Genomic DNA, 25,092 nt, shown 5'->3' on the forward strand with positions numbered 1-25,092 from the left:
TGTTCCGGATGATTGAGTAATTACCCTCGCCGTAGCCGATGTAAGTATGACCTTTAAACAGGTTAACATTCACAAGGCCACTGGGCCAGACGGATTACCTGGATGCGTACTCAGAGCATGCGTTGACCTGCTGCCTAGTGTCTTCACTGACATTTTCAACCCCTCCCTGACCCAGTCTGTAGTACCTACATGTTTAAAGCAAACCACCATAGTCCCTGTGGCCACTCAGGGGTGCGTGCTTAGTCCCCTCCTGTACTCCCTGTTCACCCACGTCTGTGTGGCCGCGTATAACTCCAACACCATCATTAAGTTTGCTGACAACACGACAGGCTAGGCCTGATCACCGACGACGATGAGACAGCTTATAGGGAGAAGGTCAGAGATGTGGCAATGTGTTGCCAGGACAACAGCCTCTCCCCCAAGCTGATCGTGGACTACAGGAAACAGAGGGCCGAGCACGCCCCCATCCACATCGACAAGGCTGTAGTGGAGCAGGTCGAGAGGTTAAAGTTCATCAATGTCCACATCACTAAGGAATTATCATGGTCCACACACACCAACACAGTCTTCCCCCTCAGGAGTCTGAAAAGATTTGGCATGGGCCCACAGATCCTCAAAAAGTTAGAAAGCTGCACCATTGAGAGCCTCTTGACTGGTTCCATCACCTCTTGGTATGGCAAGGAAATCAGCAGTGTGGTTCTCCAATAAACTCAAAAACACACAATCACACATTCCAAATTGAAACACACATTTTTTGGTAGGATTTTGTTTTGTTTTACAATAACAACCATACATAAACAAAATGTAATAAACAGACACAGACAAATTTCAACAAACATGATTGACATCACACCTTCTCAGACGCACATGTTCCCACCTCAACCATGCGTATGTCTCAACCACAGTCCCCCTCAACCTTCATCCCCTGCACTTTTCCAGTGCTTGTAGCACTCTATTCTAGATGGCACTCTTCATTTTTCTCTGTAGTCCACACCTTTTCAATATATCAAAAATAATACATTTGATTCATCCACTGTCGAAGTGACGGAGGATCATTTGATTTCCAGTTTTTGAGTAGAAGTTTTTTCAAAATCATTGGTGAGAAAAGTATGGTCCACCCCATTGGGCATATGAGGGTTTGGGCTATGTCCCAATTCACCATCTTTCTACCGTTGTGCCATTGCAAACTACCCATCATAGATTTCATGCAGACTGACGTTTGATGTCATGAATCTTGCCCTGGAGGCAGAACTGAGCGATTTCCACTAGATGGGCTAGTTGCAAAGTCAAAATTGGCTATATCCCAAAAATATATCAAAACAAAAATGTGCTTTTTGTTCATGATTAGAGGTTAGGGTTAGGTATTAGGGTTAGCAGTGTGGTTAAGGTTAGGGTTATGATCAGGGTAATGTTTAAAATCATATTTTAATTATTTTAATGATCCAGGCTGCATCACATCTGGCCGTGATTGGGAGTCCCATAGGATGCACAATTGGCCCAGCGTCGCCTGGGTTTGGCCGTCATTGTAAATAAGAATTCTTTCTTAACTGACATGCCTAGTTAAATAAATGTTTAACTTTTTATTTTTTTCATTTTAAATATGTCTGTGCCAGCTAGTGACCACTGGAGCTGCCTCCAGGACAAGATTCATTACAATAAATACCAACCTGTGGATTCCATGGTGGAACTCCCTCAATCCAATGCTTCCTTACATCAATCCAATGCTTCCTTACATCAATCCAATGCTTCCTTACATCAATCCAATGCTTCCTTACATCAATCCAATGCTTTCTTACACCAATCCAATGCTTTCTTACACCAATCCAATGCTTTCTTACACCAATCCAATGCTTTTAAACCAATAACAGGGAGTTGGCAAATGCACACTTTGGCAGAAGGGTGGAGAATCGGGATGCAGCTACAGTCTCCTTTCCTTGTCTCCTGTCCTTCATTGCCATTGATAGGTCATTATAGAGATTGAGGGGAAGAGCAAGGGGGCTTGAACCAGTGACCCTGTGGTAAGAGAGAATTAACTATAGACCATGACCATCATCTCCTCTAGCACAACAGCAGTAGTCTGGGGAGGACACCCCTTAAGATCCACACCTCTTGGCAGAAGCTCTGCTGGGTTATGGAGGTAATTGGATACGTGTGTGTGCGTGTTGTTCTCTCTCACCTGAGGTAGAGCCGCGTAGATCTGACGCTGGAGCACATCCCTTTCATGCAGCGCACCCTGCAGCTTGGTCTGTGATTGGATGAGTGTCTCCTGGGTCTCGCGCAGGGACTCCAGCAGCTTGTCTCTCTCGTCCAGCATGTTGACCATCAGTTGCTCGAAGTTGGCTTCCGGATCCGAGCCGTTCTGAGCCCCTCCACCCCGGGGAGGACCCCCCGAGTCCCCCTCGGTGATCGTTGGCATCACCTCGCACATCATATTCGCTGCTTGGTGCTTACAGTCCAGTCCTATAGGCGTGTATCGCTGTAATGATATGGGCGATATCCTCGGCTCTCTGTAGGCTACTCGCTGCCGCTGGCTAATAAACACAATGATTGATTGATGTAAATAGAATATTTATCGTTGATGATCGCGATGATTAGAAAATGGCATAGGATGTGCAGCGCGCACTGGGGGGTAGATATCCTAATGATCTTAGTGAAAAACTTTCATCCAGAATCATGAATTTGAAATCAGGCGATTGTTGACCTTTTTTCCACGTCTACCGGCGATGGTTCATCTGGCACATCCGCCCAACCCCGCGCGCCACTCATGTATTTCCAGTGCGTGTGATTTGATTGACAGATCAGAGACACTGTGATGCCGCCGCTGACCCTGTCGATGACATGTTCCAATCAACTGATCTGGGTTCCGAGGTTTATTAGGCGCTCTTTCGGTTCAACAGACACCAGTTGCCGATAACCTTTCACAGAGAGACGGCGATAGCCAGCTAGGCATGTCTGCGGCAACCGCCTTCTCAACCCCCCGCTGCCATCTCCACACCGCCACCGAGCAGACACACACACCACTCCTCCCTCTCCCTCACACACGGGCTCCCGCAGCTGTCACCACTACCGCTACGGAAACCGAGCAACTCGCCGCTTTCTACAAAACAATTTACGCATAATTTACATCGATGTCACCGCATGTGACCACAGCTATCCACATGGTCGCACGTCGTTTATTTCCCCCCTTTTGACCAATGGACAAATTCAGAATTGTGTTTCGACAACGGAAAATCTTCGAACGCTCTCTCCATAAAAAAATAAAACATTTGCTCTAGCGGCAGAAGAACCCCTCACATCAGCACCACCTTGCGCGTCGACGCGCTATCATGCCACGCCGTGCATGCGCGCTCTGGCGACTGAGACCAAAATTGTGTCATGCGCAGCGCTGCCTGATGGGACCCGTTATGAATTATGGAACTGGAATTAAATGGAAATTAAAATACCGCATTGGGATATAAACTGGATGTTATTCATAAACAAATGCATGAGGGTGCTTAGCCTATAGCCCATTGGACATAGTCCACCCATAACCCTTCCAAACATTGACTTCTGTTTGTCTTATCTTAGTGCGTTGTTCAGTAACATCACCACGCCTGGAGGCTTGTGTTATATCTATAAATGCTGCATTTACGATTCATGAATCTATTTCTCATCTGATGCATTTTCTGCTGCATTTTCGCCGGTATGGTTGAGCTATGACACAAATCCGGGATATTCAAAGGTTCTAGTAGGACTATGGCTGATATTGCAATTTCCGATTCCTGTAGTGGGCTAGGCTACTGCACTGTAAAGACTATACATTCATGTTTTGATTCATGTTATGACCAAATCATAAAATGTAGGACGTCAGTAAGCTAAAAATGGTTTCATAGTAGCCTAGCTTGTCTCTCTTATGCTACTTCATAACTTCATAAGATTTAAGATGACAAAATATTTGGGGAATTTAACTTAACCTTCATCAGAGATACTATTGAGGAGATGGAAAATTCCATTGGAATCGTATTGACGCCGGTTGTGTACGTTGCCCACGCGTCGTCAATGGGCTGCGCGGTGCATTCTGGGAGATTTTGGGACAAGCAAAAAAACAATATGAACATACATTTCGTAAAGAATAAGTACAACATTATCAAATCTTTTCCGAGATAGTTCACTTGTTATCTGTAATATAGTATAGCTTGAAATCGTGACATTACGTACTTTCCAGGAATAGGCAGGGTTTTCAACATTTGGTGCGTTCACGATACCTGGGACCTACGTGGTCAAATCATAACGTTAGTAATCTTCAAGTCGGAAAGTCGGAGCTCTAGAAAGAGGCCCGAATTCCCGAGGCGGAATTGTTAGTTGGATGCCCGTTCAAAACTATTTTTTCCCAGTCAGAGCTAGTTTTTCCCAAGTTGACAGTTGTTTGAATGCACTTAGGTCGGAGATTTCCGAGTTCCCAGTTGTTTTGAACGCGGCATCATACCCTGATTTTGATAAGGGACTGCGTGACGATTACACGATTGTTCGACATTCACGCTGGTGAGGCGTTATACGTTCCACCATTCAATATCCAATGGGATTCCTACCTCCTCCTTTCTTTAATATATTCAATTCAAGGGGCTTTATTGGCATGGGAAACATGTGTTAACATTGCCAAAGCAAGTGAGGTAATAATAATATACAAAAGTGAAATAAACAATAAAAATTAACAGTAAACATTAAACATACAGAAGTCTCAAAACAATAAAGACATTACAAATGTCATATTATATATATACAGTGTTGTAGCAATGTACAAATGGTTAAAGTACACAAGGGAAAATAAATAACCATAAATATGGGTTGTATTTACAATGGTGTTTGTTCTTCACTGGTTGCCCTTTTCTTGTGGCAACAGGTCACACATCTTGCTGCTGTGATGGCACACTTTGGAATTTCACCCAGTAGATATGGGAGTTTATCAAAATTGGATTTGTTTTCGAATTCTTTGTGGATCTGTGTAATCTGAGGGAAATATGTCTCTCTAATATGGTCATACATTGGGCAGGAGGTTAGGAAGTGCAGCTCAGTTTCCACCTCATTTTGTGGGCAGTGAGCACATAGCCTGTCTTCTCTTGAGAGCCATTTCTGCCTACGGCGGCCTTTCTCAATAGCAAGGCTATGCTCACTGAGTCTGTACATAGTCAAAGCTTTCCTTAAGTTTGGGTCAGTCACAGTGGTCAGGTATTCTGCCGCTGTGTACTCTCTGTTTAGGGCCAAATAGCATTCTAGTTTGCTCTGTTTTTTTGTTAATTCTTTCCAATGTGTCAAGTAATTATCTTTTTGTTTTCTCATGATTTGGTTGGGTCTAATTGTGCTGTTGTCCTGGGGCTCTGTGGGGTGTGTTTGTGTTTGTGAACAGAGCCCTAGGACCAGCTTGCTTAAGGGGAATCTTCTCCAGGTTCATCTCTCTGTAGGTGATGGCTTTGTTATGGAAGGTTTGGGAATCGCTTCCCTTTAGGTGGTTGTAGAATTTAACGGCTCTTTTCTGGATTTTGATAATTAGTGGGTATCGGCCTAATTCTGCTCTCGATGCATTATTTGGTGTTCTACGTTGTACCCGGAGGATATTTTTGCAGAATTCTGCATGCAGAGTCTCAATTTGGTGTTTGTCCCATTTTGTGAAGTCTTGGTTGGTGAGCGGACCCCAGACCTCACAACCATAAAGGGCAATGGGCTCTATGACTGATTCAAGTATTTTTAGCCAGATCCTAATTGGTATGTTGAAATGTATGTTCCTTTTGATGGCATAGAATGCCCTTCTTGCCTTGTCTCTCATATCGTTCACAGCTTTGTGGAAGTTACCTGTGGCGCTGATGTTTAGGCCGAGGTATGTATAGCTTTTTGTGTGCTCTAGCGCAACAGTGTCTAGATGGAATTTGTGGTCCTGGCGACTGGACCTTTTTTGGAATACCATTATTTTGGTCTTACTGAGATTTACTGTCAGGGCCCAGGTCTGACAGAATCTGTGCAGAAGATCTAGGTGCTGCTGTAGGCCCTCCTTGGTTGGTGACAGAAGCACCAGATCATCAGCAAACAGTAGACATTTGACTTCAGAGTCTAGTAGGGTGAGGCCGGGTGCTGCAGACTGTTCTAGTGCCCGCGCCAATTCGTTGATATATATGTTGAAGAGGGTGGGGCTTAAGCTGCATCCCTGTCTCACCCCACGACCCTGTGTGAAGAAATGTGTGTGTTTTTTGCCAATTTTAACCGCACACTTGTTGTTTGTGTACATGGATTTTATAATGTCGTATGTTTTACCCCCAACACCACTTTCCATCAATTTGAAAAGCAGACCCTCATGCCAAATTGAGTCAAAGGCTTTTTTGAAATCAACAAAGCATGAGAAGACTTTGCCTTTGTTTTGGTTTGTTTGGTTGTCAATTAGGGTGTGTAGGGTGAATACATGGTCTGTTGTACGGTAATTTGGTAAAAAGCCAATTTGACATTTGCTCAGTACAATGTTTTCATTGAGGAAATGTACGAGTCTGCTGTTAATGATAATGCAGAGTATTTTCCCAAGGTTACTGTTGACGCATATTCCACAGTAGTTATTGGGGTCAAATTTGTCTCCACTTTGTGGATTGGGGTGATCAGTCCTTGGTTCCAAATATTGGGGAAGATGCCAGAGCTAAGGACGATGTTAAAGAGTTTTAGTATAGCCAATTGGAATTTGTTGTCTGTATATTTGATCATTTCATTAAGGATACCATCAACACCACAGGCCTTTTTGGGTTGGAGGGTTTTTATTTTGTCCTGTAACTCATTCAAGGTAATTGGAGAATCCAGTGGGTTCTGGTAGTCTTTAATAGTTGATTCTAGGATTTGTATTTGATCATGTATATGTTTTTGCTCTTTATTCTTTGTTATAGAGCCAAAAAGATTGGAGAAGTGGTTTACCCATACATCTCCATTTTGGATAGATAATTCTTCGTGTTGTTGTTTGTTTAGTGTTTTCCAATTTTCCCAGAATTGGTTAGAGTCTATATATCTGTCTTCGTTCAGGGGAACCGACTAATCTAATTGGCTGAATGGCCACTCTTGTCCAATCAAATTCGATAAGGATGAGCTCGTCGTTGACAACTGAAACGAAGGAAGTCTCGCGTTATTTAATGTACGTAACTCATTTGGGTCAGTCCCATGATGGCTGAAGATCCTGGAGGAACAATTTTCGATTGCTGTCCCACCTTTTTCTCTTTCTCTTTACCTCTGCTTGTCATAGAGACATGGCAGGACACACAGCCTCGATAAGTGGCCACAGACCCCTCTTACCGTCATGCCCAAGAAAGGGAACCGAAAACGGCTGAAATTTCGGTCCGGGGACATCTGCTCCGAGTCAGGTAGCTAGCTCGCTAAAGCGAAGTCTTTGATCCGCTTTCAGTGGTGCACATATTGGGTTGATCCTCGAGGACAAAAATCAAACTACCCGATTCTATTATCATCATTGATTACATTTTTTAAAATAATTGCATGTGCATATTCAGGAGGCTTGCAATGTCAGAAAGGTATGTAAAAGGCCTATTTTTGGTCGATACCCATCAGAGGCGCATCGCAGTGTAGCTAACGTTAGTCAGTAGGGGTTCGTGGGTGGAATCACTGGGGAAGCCGAGTCACTTAAAAAAAAAGTCATATTACAACCTATGTTGGGATATTTGCGTTTGCTCTATAACTTATAAATTCAAATACAAAGTTTTTAATCCCAAAACCAGAGAGCAACACCTCAGGTTAAGTCCACAAAGCAAACATTGCACGTAAGAAAGTTATGACCTGCAGCATGGTCAAGCAAGTTAATGTTTGACAGTTCACTAAAACATATACTGATTTAGAACCACAGTTGCAAGTCAGCACAAAGACAACAGGCGCACTGCCTCTGCTATTCCAGCACCATTTCAAATGAAACATTTAAATAAAATCAACAAGACTATATATGCTTAGTTTAATACACTGAAAACAAACTTACAGATACCAAAAACTATTTAGTCCAATCAATGTTACTAAATATCATGTGGCTGTCTATGGTATGGATGTTTGTCAGTGTGTACATGTAAGAAGACTAAAATTCACTCACCCTACTTGTAGACTAGTTGAATGCCATCCTCCTCTCTTACATTTAGGGTGCCGTCTTTCGGATGGGACGTTAAACGGGTGTCCTGACTCTCTGAGGTCATTAAAGATCCCATGGCACTTATCATAAGAGTAGGGGTGTTAACCCCGGTGTCCTGGCTAAATTCCCAATCTGGCCCTCAAACCATCATGGTCACCTAATAATCCCCAGTTTACAATTGTCTCATTCATCCCCCTCCTCTCCCCTGTAACTATTCCCCAGGTCGTTGCTGCAAATGAGAACGTGTTCTCAGTCAACTTACCTGGTAAAATAATGGTAAAATAAAATAAATAAATAAATAAAATACAATGTTGGCAAAATGGGCTATGGCTCTGTTATACAGTAAGCATTTTAGCTAGGTTGCCTAACTTCCTCACATGGGCTAAAATTAACCACATAAGTTAGCTAGTTAACGTGAGCCTACTAGGCTTCATCTAAGCTACATATTGAACTTCAATCATCTCAGACCAGTGGCACAATATATAAATTTATGTTTAGCTCATTTTTATTGGTCAAATATTTGGGCTTCCCGTGGGGCTCCTGAGTGGCGCAGCGGTCTAAGACTGCACCTCAGTGCTAGAGGCGTCACTACAGACACCCAGGCTGTATCACAACCGGCTGTGATTGGGAGTCCCATAGGGCGGTGCACAAATGGCCCAGCGCCGTCTAGGTTTGACCGGTGTAGGCCGTTATTGTATAAGAATTAGTTCTTAACTGACTTGCTTAGTTAAACAAAGGATAAATAAATAAATCCCTGAATACACACCACTGAGTGTAGTTAGATTTCTCATTGTATTCCTTTCTCTGCTGTGTTGTGAGAAAAGTGAAAGGGCGTGTTCGAGCGGATCGCTTTTGTCAAGCCGGTGACCATCGGCTTCCATACTTGGTGCTTTCAAGACAACTGCGAACTCCGAAAAAACGAATTGGAAAATTGGAGCTGCCATGCATTGAGCCTTGATGTTGATGACGTGTCTGACTTTCTGCTGTCGCTGATGCACCGCTCCCCTGACTTGACTGCTTGACTTTCGTCTACAGTCGGTTGCTTACCATCTTAGCACTGAAATGAGCATAAAGAAGAGTCATGTTTGAGCCTATCTATCAAATACATGATGCATTTTGGGTAAATTGTGACTGATTGACTGACTGATCGACAAGTAGTTATTTATGATGCAAAGGGATTTGTTAATCAGTCAGTAGGCAGTTGCCTGCAGTGTCGAACAAGCCAAAAGTGTCTGACATAATACCTAACCAGTGTTTTCAGGTCACTACAGACAGGAAAAGGCATGAGGGGAGCAAGAAGTTGTTTAGTACTATTGAGATGCATCCTATGCTATTGTGACCTCTTGGTAAACCGCATATTCTCCCCTCTCTTGCAGTGACTGTCGCTGATTTTGCCAATGCTGACCCAGCCGTTGTGAAGTCGGGGAGGGTGAAAAAGGCTGTTGCCAATGCAGTTGAAAAAGAAGGTAAGATCATCAATCAAAATGCTTGGGCATGTCCATTCTATACACACAGCAATACATCGATAAACCACATTATTGTGCTTACTAAGTTTCCACTGTACTTGTCCTGCAGTGAAGTTGTTGTGTGGACGGGAGGCATCGCAGGGTTCCCTACAGGAGGTGTTCTCGTCAGTGTCCAGCCTCACCGGAGACGCCCTTGAGAGTAGCGACGACCTCGACCCTGGGGAGGATGGAGTGAACCAGCCTAAAGAGGCACGCAAGAAGAAAAACAAGAGAAGGAAAGGTACACCGCCTTTAGTCATGCATTTTAAAGAGTTGAGGGCTGCGTCTCATTCCAGAGGGTTGCTCCCTTCCCTCTGTTCATGTTAACTGATATTACACAGTGTAACTGGGTAGGTGATTGCAATAAGCTGTAAACTAGGCTAACTTGGAGCTATTGTGTTCACCTATCCAGTCATTTCAGATCCGTACGTGAACAAGGATGGATAGGAGTGAACAAACCTTACTGAATAAAACACAGCCCATCGTTTGACTGTCTTATCTGTTTTCCCAGAGTGTAGTGAGTGCAGTGATGGGGAGGACTACACAGTGGATATCTGGCTGGTGCTGGCTTCTTATATCCGTCCAGAGGATGTGTGTACGTTTGCTCTGATCTGCAGAAACGCTTGGACCGTCACCTGCACTGCTGCCTTCTGGACCAGACTTTACAAGAGGTAGTAGGGTTAGACCTTTTCATTGCCACAACCTATATTTTAGGTGGGCTCTTGATAAGACTTGAATCCTGGAAAGTCAGATGCGCATTTCCCTTGGCAACTGGCCCCTAAAGGAGAAGGAGCCTAGTTTTCTTATTTACGTATTTTGTCTCTCCCTCTCTCCTCTTACTTTCACCTCTCTCTCGTTCCCTCCCCTCTCTCTCTCGTTCCCTCACTTTCTCTCCCCTCTCTATCCCCGTCTCTCCCTCTCTCCTCTCCTTCTCCTATAGACACTACAGTCTGGATGCCTACCTGCCGTTCCGTCTGCAGCCAGACTCCATAGCAAGGAAGCGCTGTCTACGGGCTCGCGTGATTCGCTCCCTCTTCCACCTGTATGAGCCATTCAGCTCACGCGTCTCCCTAAGCACCGCCCTCCCCGAGTCCCCGTCCACCACGCTACTTAACTCCAAGGTAAAGAATCAAGATGGCAACAGGCTAGCGGTTGTGCCATAGAACTGTATGGTGTGTGGAGTTTTTTTAGGTTCTCGCCTTATTCGGATCCTGAGAAGGTCTGATCAATTGATCTGTACTATAACTCACTAATCCTGATCCATCAAGTTCTGGCTTTAATGTGCACTTGACACTTGTGCAATCCAATGCTAAGAGATGTTTTACCTGTTTTCTCCTCTGCAGTGTCTGCTGTTCTGGGTCAATAAGGTTGTGGGTACTCGACCTGAGCCCATGTGGGAGTTCAACTTCAAGTTTGTGAAGCCGGTATGTATTCATGCCGAACTGTCTGAAGTACACTAGTGAAACATGTTTACTTTAAATTTGAAGTAAAACATTTAATTGTAATGAAGGATACCATAGTTTGTGTGTGTGTCTCTAGGCGATGAGGTGTAAGGCTGGCAGTGCCACCCGGGGTCTGCTGCTGCCCCGTCAGTATGAGGAGGTCCATGCCAACCCAGACTCAGACTGCTACCTGCTGCAGGTCACCACCCTCAACTTCATCTTCACCTCAATTGTCATGGGGATGACCCTTTCCCTGGTCAGTACACCACTCACTCATCCTGGTTTTTACTCTGTAAAGACTCTGTCTCCATCCATGAAGTTGTATTGTTTAAAGTCACATAATGTGGTTGTAACTCATAGTGGGCCTGTTTTAGGAGAGGGGAACCTGTGCCTCCTTCCTGTCTAACCCACTCTGTGTCTCTGTTCCCTCTCCAGTTTAACATCAATGTGAACGCGGACATGCGTCACCATAGAGTGCGTCTGGTGTTCCAGGACTCTCCCCTCCAGCAGGGGAGGAGGAAAGGGGAGCAGGGGGGGACACAGGTGGTGCTGGACCCTGTACACAGCGTGAGACTCATGGACTGGTGGCATCCTCAGTACCCTTCATCCCCCTACACCTAGAACCCACCTCTCCTGTAGAGCCCTTGTATTATCCCACATGCTCCACACAACACCCATTTAGTCCTAGAAATCACTGTAACCGTCTGCTCGTACACCTAGAACGCCCAAAGCCCAAAACCATCCACAGTACCCTTTCTCCCTGTACACCCAGAACCTTGCTTCACCTCACCCTTCTCCAGCCCCCAACACAGAGTCCTCTAGCGTATTCTTTACATCCCCCTACACCAAAAACCACCTACCTCCTCAGTACCCTAGCTCGCTATAGACAAACCCTCAACTTCCAATCCCCCCCACTGCCTACCCTTAGACCACCCTATAAGTTTATGTTGAACAGATGTAGAGACAATGTCATTTCTTTTAATATTTCCTCCTTTCTGTAACTGCGACATCTTTAAGGGACTTTTGATTTCATGTATTGATTTGACTATTCTACTGGCCAAAATTATGATTTGCTGCTGCGGATTTATTTGATTTGATACCTCTAATCATTGCTTACTTTTAAATTGTCATTTTTAAAACCCCAACTCCGGATTCGTCCCCTGTGTATCCTCCTCAGGAAGTAATGTCAGATCTGAAAACTATGGTCAGTTCTGGGGCTGCTGCATTGTAGCGGAGCAGCATTTTATATCCTGCCTCTGTCTGTTCAAATGTTTATGAACACCAGGAGACCAGTCGTGTATGTAAACAATGACCAGTAGAAACATGCCAATCATGCTTAATTTCTAAAAAGGGGGGTATTTGAAGAATCAACATATAATACCCACAGGAGACTTTCAGTTCTACTATTTTACTCAATCGTCCAATCAAAATGCATTTAAGAACATTAGTGTTTGAATTCAGAAGTTTATCGTATGTAGTGAAAAGCAAAGCTTTTTGTTGATGATCAGACCTGAAATTGCTTTATTGTAAATACTTGTGTAGCTGATTGACGTTGTGAAGGACATGTATACATGTTTGGCTGTGAGAGCCATCCATAATATAATTCCGCATGGAAAGTCTGGATGCTGTCTGTATGTGATCTGATGTTGTACTGAAATACAACTATAAAGAACCCCTTCCATACTATCCTGTATTTCTCTATCAATACAAATGGGGTTTCTTACTATCATATGTTTCACATATGGTGATATATACTTAAAATGCAGATTAAAATGTTGCTGCTATATAGCCTGTGGGGTAAAGTAATACAGTATTTAGTCCTATCTAACTGTTTCCTTGACAATAGTGCCCTTTTGTGGTAAACGGAGGTAACATGGAAAGTGTAACTTAAAAAAATATTTTTTATTTAACCAGGTAAGCCAGTTAAGAACAAATTCTTATTTACAATGACGGCCTACACCAGTCAAACCTGGACGACGCTGTGCCAGTTGTGCGCCGCCTTATGGGACTCCCAATCACATCTGGTTGTGATACAGCCTGCATTCGAACCAGGGTGTCTGTAGTGACACCTCTAGCGCTGAGATGCAGTGACTTAGACTGCTGCACCACTCGGGAGTGTAGCTACATAGATATATTTGATCGATTTTGGGGTGAAAGCATTTGTACAGTTTAAACCATTTAAAAAAAAATGAGAAATCCCTGAGTATCACACATGAAATTGTTAAATGTGGTCAATTGAAAGTTTATCCATGTATTGCAATGTGAATAATTGATAGTTGAATTACAGAAAATTACAGCTGATGCTGCATCCACAAAGACAATAGGGCGAGGCCCCATAGGGCCTAGGCTACTCAACCAGTAACGGTGCATGGGTAAAATCACTGGGGAAGCAAGGAAAAAAGCCATATTACAACTTAGTGCATTCAGACCCCTTGACTTTTTCCACATATTAACATAAGTATTCAGACCCTCTGCTATGAGACTTGAAATTGAGCTCTTGAGCTCAGGTGCATCCTGTTTCCATTGATCAATTTTGAGATGTTTCTTCAGCTTGATTGGAGTCCACGTGTGGTAAATTCAATTGATTGGACATGATTTGGAAAGGTACACACCTGCCTATATACAATGCATTCGGGAAGCATTCAGACCCCTTGACTTATGAGTGTCCCACCCAGAGCCCGGATTTGAACCCGATCGAAAATCTCTGGAGAGACCTGAAAATAGCTGCAACGACCACACAAAAAATTCACTTTCATAGCAGCCACAAAAACAACATGATGACTTTGCTCATTGTTTGTGTATATATAATTCATTCTTGCAACTATCTATGTGCTTTCGTACTGTCACCTTTTCCCTTGACTTGTGGACTTCCGTGCACAACACATCAGCGCTCTGTGACTAGGTGAAAAAACCTTTCCAAGCCAAACCTTCATACCATGGCCGCTAACCACTACACACAGCCTACGTTGTTGTCACATCATAGTCAACTAGAACTAACGCTTTACTAAACCCGCTACAATCATGAAGTACGGTGTACAGTCAGAAAGCAGTTTAGCAGTTACACCAGCGGGCCCCGTGGCAGAAAATTAATAAAACCAAAAGCTTACATTGACTTGGAAGAGTTCCAGTGTTGGATAGACATAGCAACCTTCTCTGTTTGAGTAGGCTGAACTAGCTAGCTGCATTTGCTAGCTAAGTGTAGTCGTCTGGCTACACCATGGTGCTATCCTACAGAGTGCTGCTGAGGCTACTGTGGACCATCATTGCAAAACTGTGTTTTAATCAATTATTTGGTGGCGTGAATATATTTATAGTTTTATCTGAAAATGATCACTTTTTTGGATGACTATTTTTATGAAATTTACTGAGGATGGTCCTCTTCCTTCTCTGAGAAACCTCCACTGGTTGACTCACCCTACTTGTAGAGTAATGCCAATGCCATCCTCCTCTCTTTCATGTTGATGAAACGGTCTATCACTGTCATACAGTACACAATTTGATTTTTTGCTGTCCAAGGCTAGCCTTCTACAACTAGCTACATATTTAACTTCCATCCTCTCAGGCCAAGGGCACAACAATGTATGAATTAATGGTTGGATCAGAATCGTCATTATAATCATTGGCCAGTACGGAGAATTAAGTAAAACCACAAGTCCAAATCCCTATCTCCATCCATGGCTAATTTAGGAAAGGGACAACTTTAGTTAGCTAGCTAGCCACTGGAGGACAACAACACAACAATTCAAGTTATTTTTGTCAATGACTTATGCTCTCAATGCGATCTGATAGGAGTGATGCCAAAATCCAACCTGGCTTCCCTTAACACTTTTTTTTGGTGCACCAGGACCATTCAGGATGGAGCTTGCCCAGTTTAGCTCAATGCTGATTGGCAAAAAAAAATGTATCAAGGGAGGTCAAATGCTCACTGGCTTCCCTTGCATTCTATTCAATGCTATGGGCCGCAACAATGTCATACTAGTTTGGACCAGACAGCATCAGCCAGATAGTTACCAAAAGGTTGAACATACGTATCGTTAGCATAGTAAGAAAATCCATACTTAAATTGTTAGGATCGTAAGAAAAGCCATGCGTGAAACATGAAATGTAACCGTTAAATTAGGTCTGTAAACGTACAAACCCTACGTTACGACTATGAATGAACATTTACACGTCCAATTCTTACTTTACGTCTCCCTTCACTCGGTTACACATTTTTTTTATACGTACAAACTTTTGTCAGGAATGTGGCATCTGCAAGGACATGAACCGAACGTAGCTAGTTGATGTTAGCCAGTCAGTCAAGCAACTTCAGACCAGACAGAGTTGCTTTGCAGCTTCAGGTTTCATTTCCAAAATAAAAGTCTAGAGCTTGTTTTAGAACTGCATTCAATAACACTGTTATACCAGTAGATGGCGTAGTATTGGCTTGGGCCTTCAGAAAATGACTTGTGAGAGAATGAAACTATAAAGCCAACAGAAGAGCCTTGTCTAGGGCAGGTATTCCCAAACTGGGGTACGCGTACCCCCAGGTGTACATACAATGCCGTCGGGGTACGCCAAATAAACGAGATTCATATAAAATAAAAAAAGAGCCCACAGAATGGGGTGGTGCAATATTGAATTGGTCATATTTTGATAAGGTGGATGCATGGGGATGTCCACGTCACCCAGAGATATGCCCGTGCTGTAAAGATACACCTAGTGGACTGAAACTTCACTGTTGTAGGCATAATACAGCTAGTGCTATCTAGACTTGCGCTGGCAAACACATCCATTACATTAGCTACCTAAATGTGAAGTAAATTGAGGAGTAATAGAGAATGGAGACCTTTAACTTGAAAATGTGCAGGATACCTCTTTCTGGTTTCCCTGACTTTTGTTTATGCTGTGTTATGTTTGTTCAAGTAACACTCCTCACAGGCTGTTTGGTGTAGGTTTTTTTGTGTTGGTGAGATGAATCTGCAAAACTCTGAAAGGTATTATTGTACTTCATAATTGCAACACAAGATTTGTTCAAGCCTAAAATGTTAGTCTGTAATCTTAACGTGGTTTTTGTGTGTTCACAGATTACATTTCATGTTTCACGGATGGCTTTTCTTACGATCCTAACAATATACGTATGGATTTTCTTACGATCCTAACATTGAATGTACGTATTGTTAGGATCGTAAGAAAATCTATACGTACGTTCAATCTTTTGGCAGCCATCTGGCTCCATATAGATGGCCTACATGTCAAGAGACAGAGGGGCGATGTTTCACTCACTCGGATGCTTTCTCCTGTGAGATACAATCAGGCTCTTGTGAATTTAAGACAAATAATGAAACACAGAGAGAAAAAATGTCATTTTATATATATTTCTTTCTTGGTAATTATTTTGGGGAAGCCTGGCTTCTCTTGGCACCATGAATTACACACTACTGATTGAAACTACTGTGAAATCACGCCATTCAGTTTCAACACCATGATTTAATAGCAATACACACACAAGCATTAGTTAGAGCGAAGGCAAGTCCTTACTCCAAACAGTTGCAAAACGTTTGCAACGTAAACTAGTGTTTCTATTGGACAGGTTCAGCAAACAGGGAGGGTCCTACCTAAATCTGTCCAATAGAAAAATAACGTTTTGCAACTGTTTGGTTTGGAGTAGCCTAAGGATAACACCCCATGCATGCACTGACAGTCAACTCAACTATATATAACGTCACTTCCCCCGAAAATACCCTTGTCCAATAGAACTACACAAACCCCCGACAGAATATGCAATTGTTTTTGATGTGATTCCAATGTTTTTTTAAATAATGTTTTTATTCCTCTGTAATTGGCAATATTAACATCATGAAAAGATACATGTAGTAATAAACAGATTAGGAATATTGTTGGTGATACTACATTTCCCTCAACAAGATTTCTTTGGCCGAAGATCTATGATGATATACAAAAAGGAAAGCATGGAAAATGTCTTACAAATATTGTATTAGTAACTAGGTAAAGGACGTTTCATTTAAAACGTTGCATTGAGTTTATCCTGTGAAACACGCTATGGAAAGATTCAAGCTGAATATTGACTATAATTGTCATTTCTGTGGAATGGAGAAGGAGACCATTTTTAAAAAAACCTGTATTTATAGTAGAATTCTTTGGATTGACATACAGAACTTTGTTACAAAGAAAACAGGACACGTTGTACAATTTAAAGGTTTTGATATAATGATTTATTTCAGAAATTCTGATATTGATAAAATTGTAGAATATTTAATTCAACTGCTAATAATATTAGTTTGTTTATGATTCCTAGCAATATAAATAGTTTGTATATATGTTTGTTTGCAAAACATTTTTTACTACACCCTCCTTTATTTCCATGTGCGCTCTTCCAACCCTGTCTATTGGTTGCCGGAGTTGTCACAAGTGAACACAGGTGACCTGGGACGCGCCAAGCCCCGCTGACAACATCACAGCCAGCGGAACTAAAACAATTAGCAGCTGGAGTGTATCATCTATCTTTCTGAAATTATAATGCCTTTTTAGCGTAGTTTGTGTTTGAGGATACGAGCGGTTCCACTGACCGTATTGGAGCGCACTGGTGGAAGACCCGCGTAGTTTCCAGAACCTGCACTCCCAACTTCGTATCATCTGACCTTCAGAGCGTGTAAGTAATATTCCACAGATTAATTTCTTAGAACTCACAGCGCACCGTAAATCGCCATGGGCCAACTCTGGAAAACTAACTGGGTTATTTTTTTATATTAAAATAACTGATCATGCATTGTGCGCCATAAATCGATTTCACGGTCATTCAGCTCCAGCGTTCACGGACCCTGCTGGATAAAAATGCTTGGGTTTTTACCATTTTAAGTGTCTCTTGAAATTTTTTATTCATGTTTTGCCTAATAATAAACAATCTAGGCTAGATAATTGCATTAATAAACAGTATAGGTTAGGTAATTGTATTATTTGTTGGATATGAGTTAGTAGTCAGCCCATCCTTTTCCTAAAACATTGACAGATACAAACGTGTTATAATAAATATTTATGCTATGTTTGTGCAATTTAGTGCACTTATTTTTAATCTCTGAACTGTCATGCAATTTCCTACCCAGATGACTTCGCCATTTATGACCAACCTCTGGTTTCCGTGGACATATCGTTGATGACACTCTATCCTATGCTCTCTATCCTAGCTATGCCGCTGCTATGTATAAACCGTGTTTGTGATACCCCGATACACCTCTTATATAACGAAAACTTTGCTAGAAAGCCGTGCGCTGGGGGCCAAACAGAGCCGAGCAAGCAGGCTGGTTTCACTAGACGTAACCATAGTAGGGTGTCCAATCAAACACGCATATATAGACTAATGGGTAAAGTAATACTCCTCCTCTAAGAAAACAATGGTTCAAACCTCATGTCTCTGTCATCTGTTCAAATGTTATTCGAGTTTTTTACCTTTGTAGGATTGCCAAGAGTACAGCCTGGTGTCATAGACTATACGTAACATAGTAAACGTAAATACGGGAAATTCAAAAGTCTTTATTTTATTTAACCTTTGTTTAACAAGGCAAGTCAGTTAAGAACAAATTCTTATTTACAATGACAGCCTACCTCCCCTAAACTGGATGATGCTAAGCCAATTGTGCGCCACTCTATGGGACTCCTGTTCACGGCCAGTTGTGATACAGCCCAGAATCGAACCAGGATCTGTAGTGATGCCTCTAGCACTGAGATGCAGTGCCTTAGACCGCTGCACCATTCGTTTGGTATGGTTACATAAGATTGAAGGCTGCTTAAGGAGGTTACTTAGGGAAAAAACTAAAGTAGGGTGGTTGGTCGGGTGTATAACATGAATGTCGAGCAACCCAAAAGTTGCTTGTTCGAATCTCATCATGGACAATTTTAGCTAATTAGCAACTACTTACTACTTTTTAGCTACTTTGCAATAGTAGCTAAGTGAAGCATTGCAATACATCAGAAAATGTTGTATTAAATCTGCCCAAATGTGCCGACTTGGTCAATTGATACATTTTCAGGTACATAGCTATAGAGAACATACAATTTGTTTTAACTTATAATTTTTGTAAGTTTATACCCTCCCAGGAAGGTAATAAATGATGGAAAATTATCTTCCCTACAGAAAAGACACTAATCTTTACACATCTAGATGGCAGGGTGGATGTGGGGCCAGAAACAGCTGGGGTTAAAACTTTAGAACCCAGTTCCTACATTTGAATATAAAAATAGATTTTATCAAACAAAACTATGGTACATTTTAACTCTGGGAGCCTCAGGATGACTAAACAGATTACTGAATGTAAGTACATTATTTACCTTCAGCGGTGAATGTATCAAACCAGTTGCCGTGATAAGTTTTTTGTTGTGCATTCTCCTCAAACAATAGCATGGTTTTTAGATTATCCGACAGTACCATCCTATTGTTAAATGAGTATTTAGGCTTTCTGCCCATATAAGACATGTCTATGTCCAGGGAAATGTTTTTGTTACTTACTTACAACATCATGCTATTAGCGCATCATGCTATTACAACATCATCACATTAGCGCATGTTAGATCAGCCATCCCGGTGAAGGGACACCGATCCTGTTGAGGTTTAATTAACCCTAAACTTAACCTAACCCTAACATCTTAACCCCCTGGCCTAGCTAACGTTAGCCACCTAGTTAATGTTAGAATTAGCCACCTAGCTAAGTTAGCCACAGCAAATTCGAATTCATAACACATCAAATGTATTGCAAATTTGTAACATCATACAAAATAAGTGATGTGCACCACAAATTAATACACGCATAGTAGTTTGAGTGTCCCAGATTTTCATTTACTATATTACGTCTACCAGTGAATCCAGGTTTCAGGAGCGAGATGGCACTGTCAAGTCCATGCCTACTTGGCGGTACTTGTATTTTCCTTCATAGCTTGTACCCCAACTTCTTTTTAGGTTGTTTTCACATATAATCCTCTTTCAAAAGAGCTGATCTCAGTCCTCTTTAAAGTGAACTCTGGGGTTAAAAAAAGCAAATTAACTCTGTACTCTTTGCATTCATACTGCCCTTGCCTTTGAATGAGGACTCAACTCTTTTGCCAGTTCACTTCAGCTATTTTGTGGTCCGAGTCCTCTTTGTATTCACATTGTTATGTTTAGAAAGGAACAAATATTTTTTTCCAACATTCACAGAGCGAGAGAGAGACTCCATTCACCTCTCTGTAGTCCAGGGTTTGACCGCAAGAAGCCCAAACGGATATCATTATTTGACTAAAACACAATTTCAAACCTTGCTTACATTTAACATCAGTTGGAGCTGATTTCCTGGTGTTAATTTTTTTTTAAATGTCCAACAATGAAAATAAAATAATAAAAAACATTATTTTTGCTCAGAAAACATGGGGCCAAATAAAACCACCTGCGGGCTGCAAGTTAGGGAACCCTGGTGTAGTCCATACTAGGCCTATATGCAGTATATTATTATAATAATAATAATGAACTGGGTGGTTCGAGCCCTGAATGCTGATTTGGCTGACAGCCGTGGTATATCAGACTGTATACACCGGGTATGATAAAGCATTTATTTTTACTGCTCTAATTACGTTGGTAACCAGTTTTATAAAATAAATAAGGCACCTTGTGGGTTTGTGGTATATGGCCAGTATACCACGGCCAAGGGCTATTCTCCGCAACGCGGAGTGCACCTGGGTTAGGTTTTTTAAAATTATTTTTCAAGTACATAGGTATTCCTGTTGTCCAGATGGGATAGGGCAGTGTGATGGTGATTGCATCGTCTGTGGACCTGTTGGGGCAGTATGCAAACTCAAGTTGGTGGCGGTGATATGATCCTTGACTAGTCTCTCAAAGCACTTCATGATGACAGAAGTGAGTGCTACAGGGCGATAGTCATTTAGTTCAGTTATCTTTGCCTTCTTTGGTACAGGAACAATGGTGGCCATCTTGAAGCATGTGGGGACAGCAGACTGGGATAGGGAGCAAATGAATATGTCCGTAAACACACCAGCCAGCTGGTCTGCACATGCGCTGAGGACGCAGCTAGGGATGCCGTCTGGGCCAGCAGCCTTGCGAGGGTTAACACATTTAAACGTCTTGGTAGCGGGCCACATCAGTGGTTGTTATCCTCAAAGCGGGCAAAGAAGGGGTTTAGCTTGTCTGGAAGCAAGACGTCAGTGTCCATGACTTGTCTGGTTTTCTTTTTGTAGTCCGTAATTGCATGTAGACCCTGCCACATACGTCTCGGGGCCGGGCCATTAAATTGCGTCTCCATTTTGTCCCTATACTGACATTGCTTGTTTGATTGCCTTGCGGAGGGAATAATTACACTGTTTATATTCAGCTATATTCCCAGACCTTTTTCCATGGTTGAATGCGGTGGTTCGCGCTTTCAGTTTTGCACAAATGCCGCCTTCTATCCACAGTTTCTGGTTGGGGTAGGTTTTTATAGTTAAAGTGGGTACAACATCTCCAATGCACTTCCTAATAAACTCACTCACCGAGTCCGTGTATAAATGGATGTTATTGTCTGAGGCTTCCCAAGAACATCTTCCAGTCCACGTGATCAAAACAATCTTGAAGCGTGGATTCCGATTGGTCAGACCAGCGTTGAATGGTTCTAGTCACGGGTACATCCTGTTCGAGTTTCTGCCTATAGGACGGTACGAGCAAGATGGAGTTGTGTTCGGATTTGCCGATGGGAGGGTAGAGGAGGGCCTTGTATGCATTGTGGAAGTTAGAGTAGCAGTGGTTCAGTGTTTTGCTGGACTGTACTTACCTTACCTCAGGTACTTACCTCGTGCAAGCATTAAAATGAGATTTAAAAAATATTTAAAAACACCTTATGGAACAGCGGGGACTGTGAAGCAACAAACATAGGCACAGACACATGCATACACACATGGATTTTGTACTGTATATATGTGGTAGTGGTGGAGTAGGGGCCAAAGGGCACAAAGTCTGTGAAAATATTGTAATGTTTTTAAAATTGTTCAATTCATTTTGATGGACCACAGGAAGAACAACTGCTTTGGCCTGAATGCCAAGCATCATGTCTGGAGGAAATCTTGCACCAACCCTACGATGAAGTATGTTGGAGGCATGCTGTGGGGGTGTTTTTTAGCAGCAGGGACGGGAAGTATTCAAGATCGAGGGAAAGATGAACGGAGCAAAGTAGAGAGGTCCTTGATGAAAACCTGCTCCAGAGCACTCAGGACCTCAGTCTTGGGCAAAGGTTCACCTTCCAACAGGAGAATGACCCTAAGCACACAGCCAAGACAACGCAGGCGTGGCTTCGGGACAAGTCTCTGAATGTCCTTGAGTGGCCCAGCCTGAACCCGGACTTGAACTCGATCGAACAAGAGGATGTGCAGAGAAAAGTGGGAGAAACTCCCCAAATACAGGTGTGCCAAGCTTGTAGTGTCATACCCAAGAAGACTCGAGGCTGTAATCGCAACCAAAGGTGCTTCAAAGTGCTGAGTAAAGTGTCTGAATCCTTGTTAAAATGTGATTTCATTTATTTATTCATACATTTAAAATAATTCGCATTATGGGGGCAATGTGTAGACTTTTGACGGAAGAAAACTCATTTAATCCATTTTAGAATAAGGCTGTAACGTACTAAAATGTTAAAGGGGTCTGAATACTTTCCGAATGCACTGTAGCTCTGAATGGCCTGGTTCCCAGATAGCGATGGAACTAGGCTTATGAGTGTTTTAACAATGCATCTTTCCTACAACGGCCGAAGATGTAACATAAGTTTCCCAAAACACCACGCAGAGAGAACGGTCGCTCAGTGAGTCGTTGGAGCATGCGCCGATACTGATAGGATCGAAAGAAAGGGAATGCTGCTCTTGGATCAGCTTTCTCCATTCAAATATTACCTTAACATTTACATTATTTCACAATACTGATGACGGATCAGCTCCTACACGACGCATCAGCGGCTAGAGAGATATTACCACCTACAAGTATTGAGGTTATTCTAATGCTTACCCAATAAAATGCACACAAACAAATCATTGTGCACTCTAGGCTACACATCTTGAAATATATAGAGACAAATTATAGACTGAAGTCTGTAGCATAATAGAACTCGGTTGAATACTAAATGTATTTCAATATGATTGACAGCCTACAGTTTATATTTTAATGAAGTCATCTCACTTTTTATACGTCGCTTGTTTGTATCAATTGTGGTCAACTTTGTTCTGAAGTTAGCGGCGGTCACAAAGATGGATAAACCATGTGATTCCGTGTTTAACAGATATCTGAGTAGACTATAAAGCGACATGGGAGGGCAAAAAAGTATCTAACCAAGCACTTAGATGTTCTACGAGTGACCTGAGGCAAGTGTTAAATGCTCGTTTAAGTGCAATGTTATTAACGATGGTTTTAGGAACCAGCTCTAACGATGCTCCTATGAAGAATCTAACAGCGAATTTAACCTTTAAGCGGCAATATTTGTAACTAGATTTCCGCCGTGTTTGTTAAGTCAAAGGCCTTTGGTTGAGTTCTGTACAGCTGCCACTGACATCTTTTGATTTCCTTGTCTTCTTTTCTCTTCTCCATTCTGGGCAGTCTGCTCCTCCCCAATCTTTTCCCAGAGCCGTAGCGACTAGAATCTACACAGCATGTAAATATGCTGCTCCAGAGCCAGTACTGTTCTTCCTTCAGACACAAATACATTAAACCTTTGTTAATTTATACCATGATCACATTAACTTGTAAATGTCCAAACTCACCAGAAATGACATTCGGTAGCTCCTATCTATGTATAACTTTATGAGCTAGATTACCGGTCTTTGCAATTCATTTATTTTCATGTGCAATCGTTAGCATATTGAGCTAGCAGCCTCCATGGAAATTCACTGTTACTTGTGCTAATTGCGTTAGCATTGTGGCAAGCGACAATCAATGGTCTTTTTTGCATTTCTCTGGTACCCCCTTGTGTAATAAGCCGGTAATACTGTAAATCCGAGGATGAGAGAACGATGGTACGACGATACCACAACCTGTATAGAAGTACGGGGGGTGGGGGGTTGCAGACAGACATCTCACAATGTAAAAAAACCAACAACAACGGCCCATCCATCCACATTCCCCAAATAGTGCTTACCTGTTGTGCTACAGACACTGTGGGTCTATTCTACTGTATGTTCTCCATATCACAATTCACTGAACAGGCCAGAAGACTAATATTTCTGCTGTTGACCTGTAGAAATACATATTTGATATACAAAGACATAATTTACTGTAGTTAGTCAGAACAATTTAACATCTACAAAAAAAAAATATATATATTTTTTTTTTACAAACAATCTGTATGCTTGGAACTTTAGTTGTGGAACTCCTGCTGACATTGAGCATTGCCCATATGAAGGTCATGAATACATGTGAGAAGGCTATTTCTCAGAAATGTCTAAGAGGGCGATTCTGTGTAGAAGTCAACCTGAGCACAAATCAAGTTAGTCATTTACAAATGAAACCATGTTCATAATTATCCTTCAGAGAGAGAACAACAATATAAAAAAGGCAACAATTTCAAAGATTTTTCTTGCATAAAAAAATATACTAGGGTTAGGAACCAATATACCCAGGCAGTTAGGAAAGCTAAGGCTAGCTTTTTCAAACAGAAATTTGCTTCCTTTAGTACAAACTCAAAAAAGTTCTGGGACACTGTAAAGTCCATGGAGAATAAGAGCACCTCCTCCCAGCTGCCCACTGCACTGAGGCTAGGAAACACTGTCACTACCGATAAATCCACAATAATTGAGAATTTCAATAAGCATTTTTCTACGGCTGGCCATGCTTTCCACCTGGCTACCCCTACCCCTGTCAACAGCCCTGCGCTCCCCACAGCAACTCGCCCAAACCTCCCCCACTTCTCCTTCACCCAAATCCAGATAGCTGATGTTCTGAAAGAGCTGCAAAATCTGGACCCCTACAAATCAGCCGGGCTAGACAATCTGGACCCTCTCTTTCTAAAATTATCTGCTGAAATTGTTGCAA

General features: G+C 42.2%; 3 protein-coding genes across 10 annotated transcripts in view; 2 read left to right on the forward strand and 1 right to left on the reverse strand.

The window, feature by feature from the left end:
• The window catches only part of ppfia4 (PTPRF interacting protein alpha 4), a 120,043-nt gene extending 116,700 nt beyond the window's left edge, over positions 1-3,343 (reverse strand). For 6 of the 7 annotated variants that reach the window (XM_055869579.1, XM_055869577.1, XM_055869582.1 and 3 more), the window contains exon 1: positions 2,177-3,343. In XM_055869579.1, coding sequence (XP_055725554.1) covers positions 2,177-2,431 — 255 coding nt within the window. In that variant the 5' untranslated portion in view covers positions 2,432-3,343. The remainder of the gene's footprint in view (positions 1-2,176) is intronic. The other variant, XM_055869580.1, reaches the window with a different exon arrangement.
• A 3,472-nt stretch (positions 3,344-6,815) lies between these two features.
• Positions 6,816-12,758, forward strand: tmem183a (transmembrane protein 183A). Its single transcript, XM_055869585.1, has 8 exons — positions 6,816-7,361; positions 9,502-9,591; positions 9,701-9,871; positions 10,142-10,301; positions 10,571-10,751; positions 10,974-11,054; positions 11,170-11,328; positions 11,508-12,758. The coding sequence occupies exons 1-8, from the start codon at positions 7,298-7,300 to the stop codon at positions 11,691-11,693; spliced, it is 1,092 nt and encodes a 363-aa protein (XP_055725560.1). The 5' UTR covers positions 6,816-7,297; the 3' UTR covers positions 11,694-12,758.
• Positions 12,759-17,453: 4,695 nt separating this feature from the next.
• tfeb (transcription factor EB) overlaps positions 17,454-25,092 on the forward strand; it is a 99,035-nt gene continuing 91,396 nt past the window's right edge. For both annotated transcript variants that reach the window (XM_055869588.1, XM_055869587.1), the window contains exon 1: positions 17,454-17,724. The gene's annotated coding sequence lies outside the window, so the exon portion shown is untranslated. The remainder of the gene's footprint in view (positions 17,725-25,092) is intronic.

The sequence above is a fragment of the Salvelinus fontinalis genome, chromosome 18 (assembly GCF_029448725.1).
Source record: "Salvelinus fontinalis isolate EN_2023a chromosome 18, ASM2944872v1, whole genome shotgun sequence".
Classification (NCBI taxonomy): Eukaryota; Metazoa; Chordata; class Actinopteri; order Salmoniformes; family Salmonidae; genus Salvelinus; species Salvelinus fontinalis.

Excerpts from the sequence above, each read along its gene's own strand:
- tmem183a (XM_055869585.1), top strand. The coding sequence starts at position 7,298 with ATGCCCAAGAAAGGGAACCGAAAACGGCTGAAATTTCGGTCCGGGGAC. Across the intron at positions 7,362-9,501 it reads GGACATCTGCTCCGAGTCAG|TGACTGTCGCTGATTTTGCC; the intron begins GTAGCTAGCTCG and ends CCTCTCTTGCAG. Across the intron at positions 10,752-10,973 it reads CCACGCTACTTAACTCCAAG|TGTCTGCTGTTCTGGGTCAA; the intron begins GTAAAGAATCAA and ends TCTCCTCTGCAG.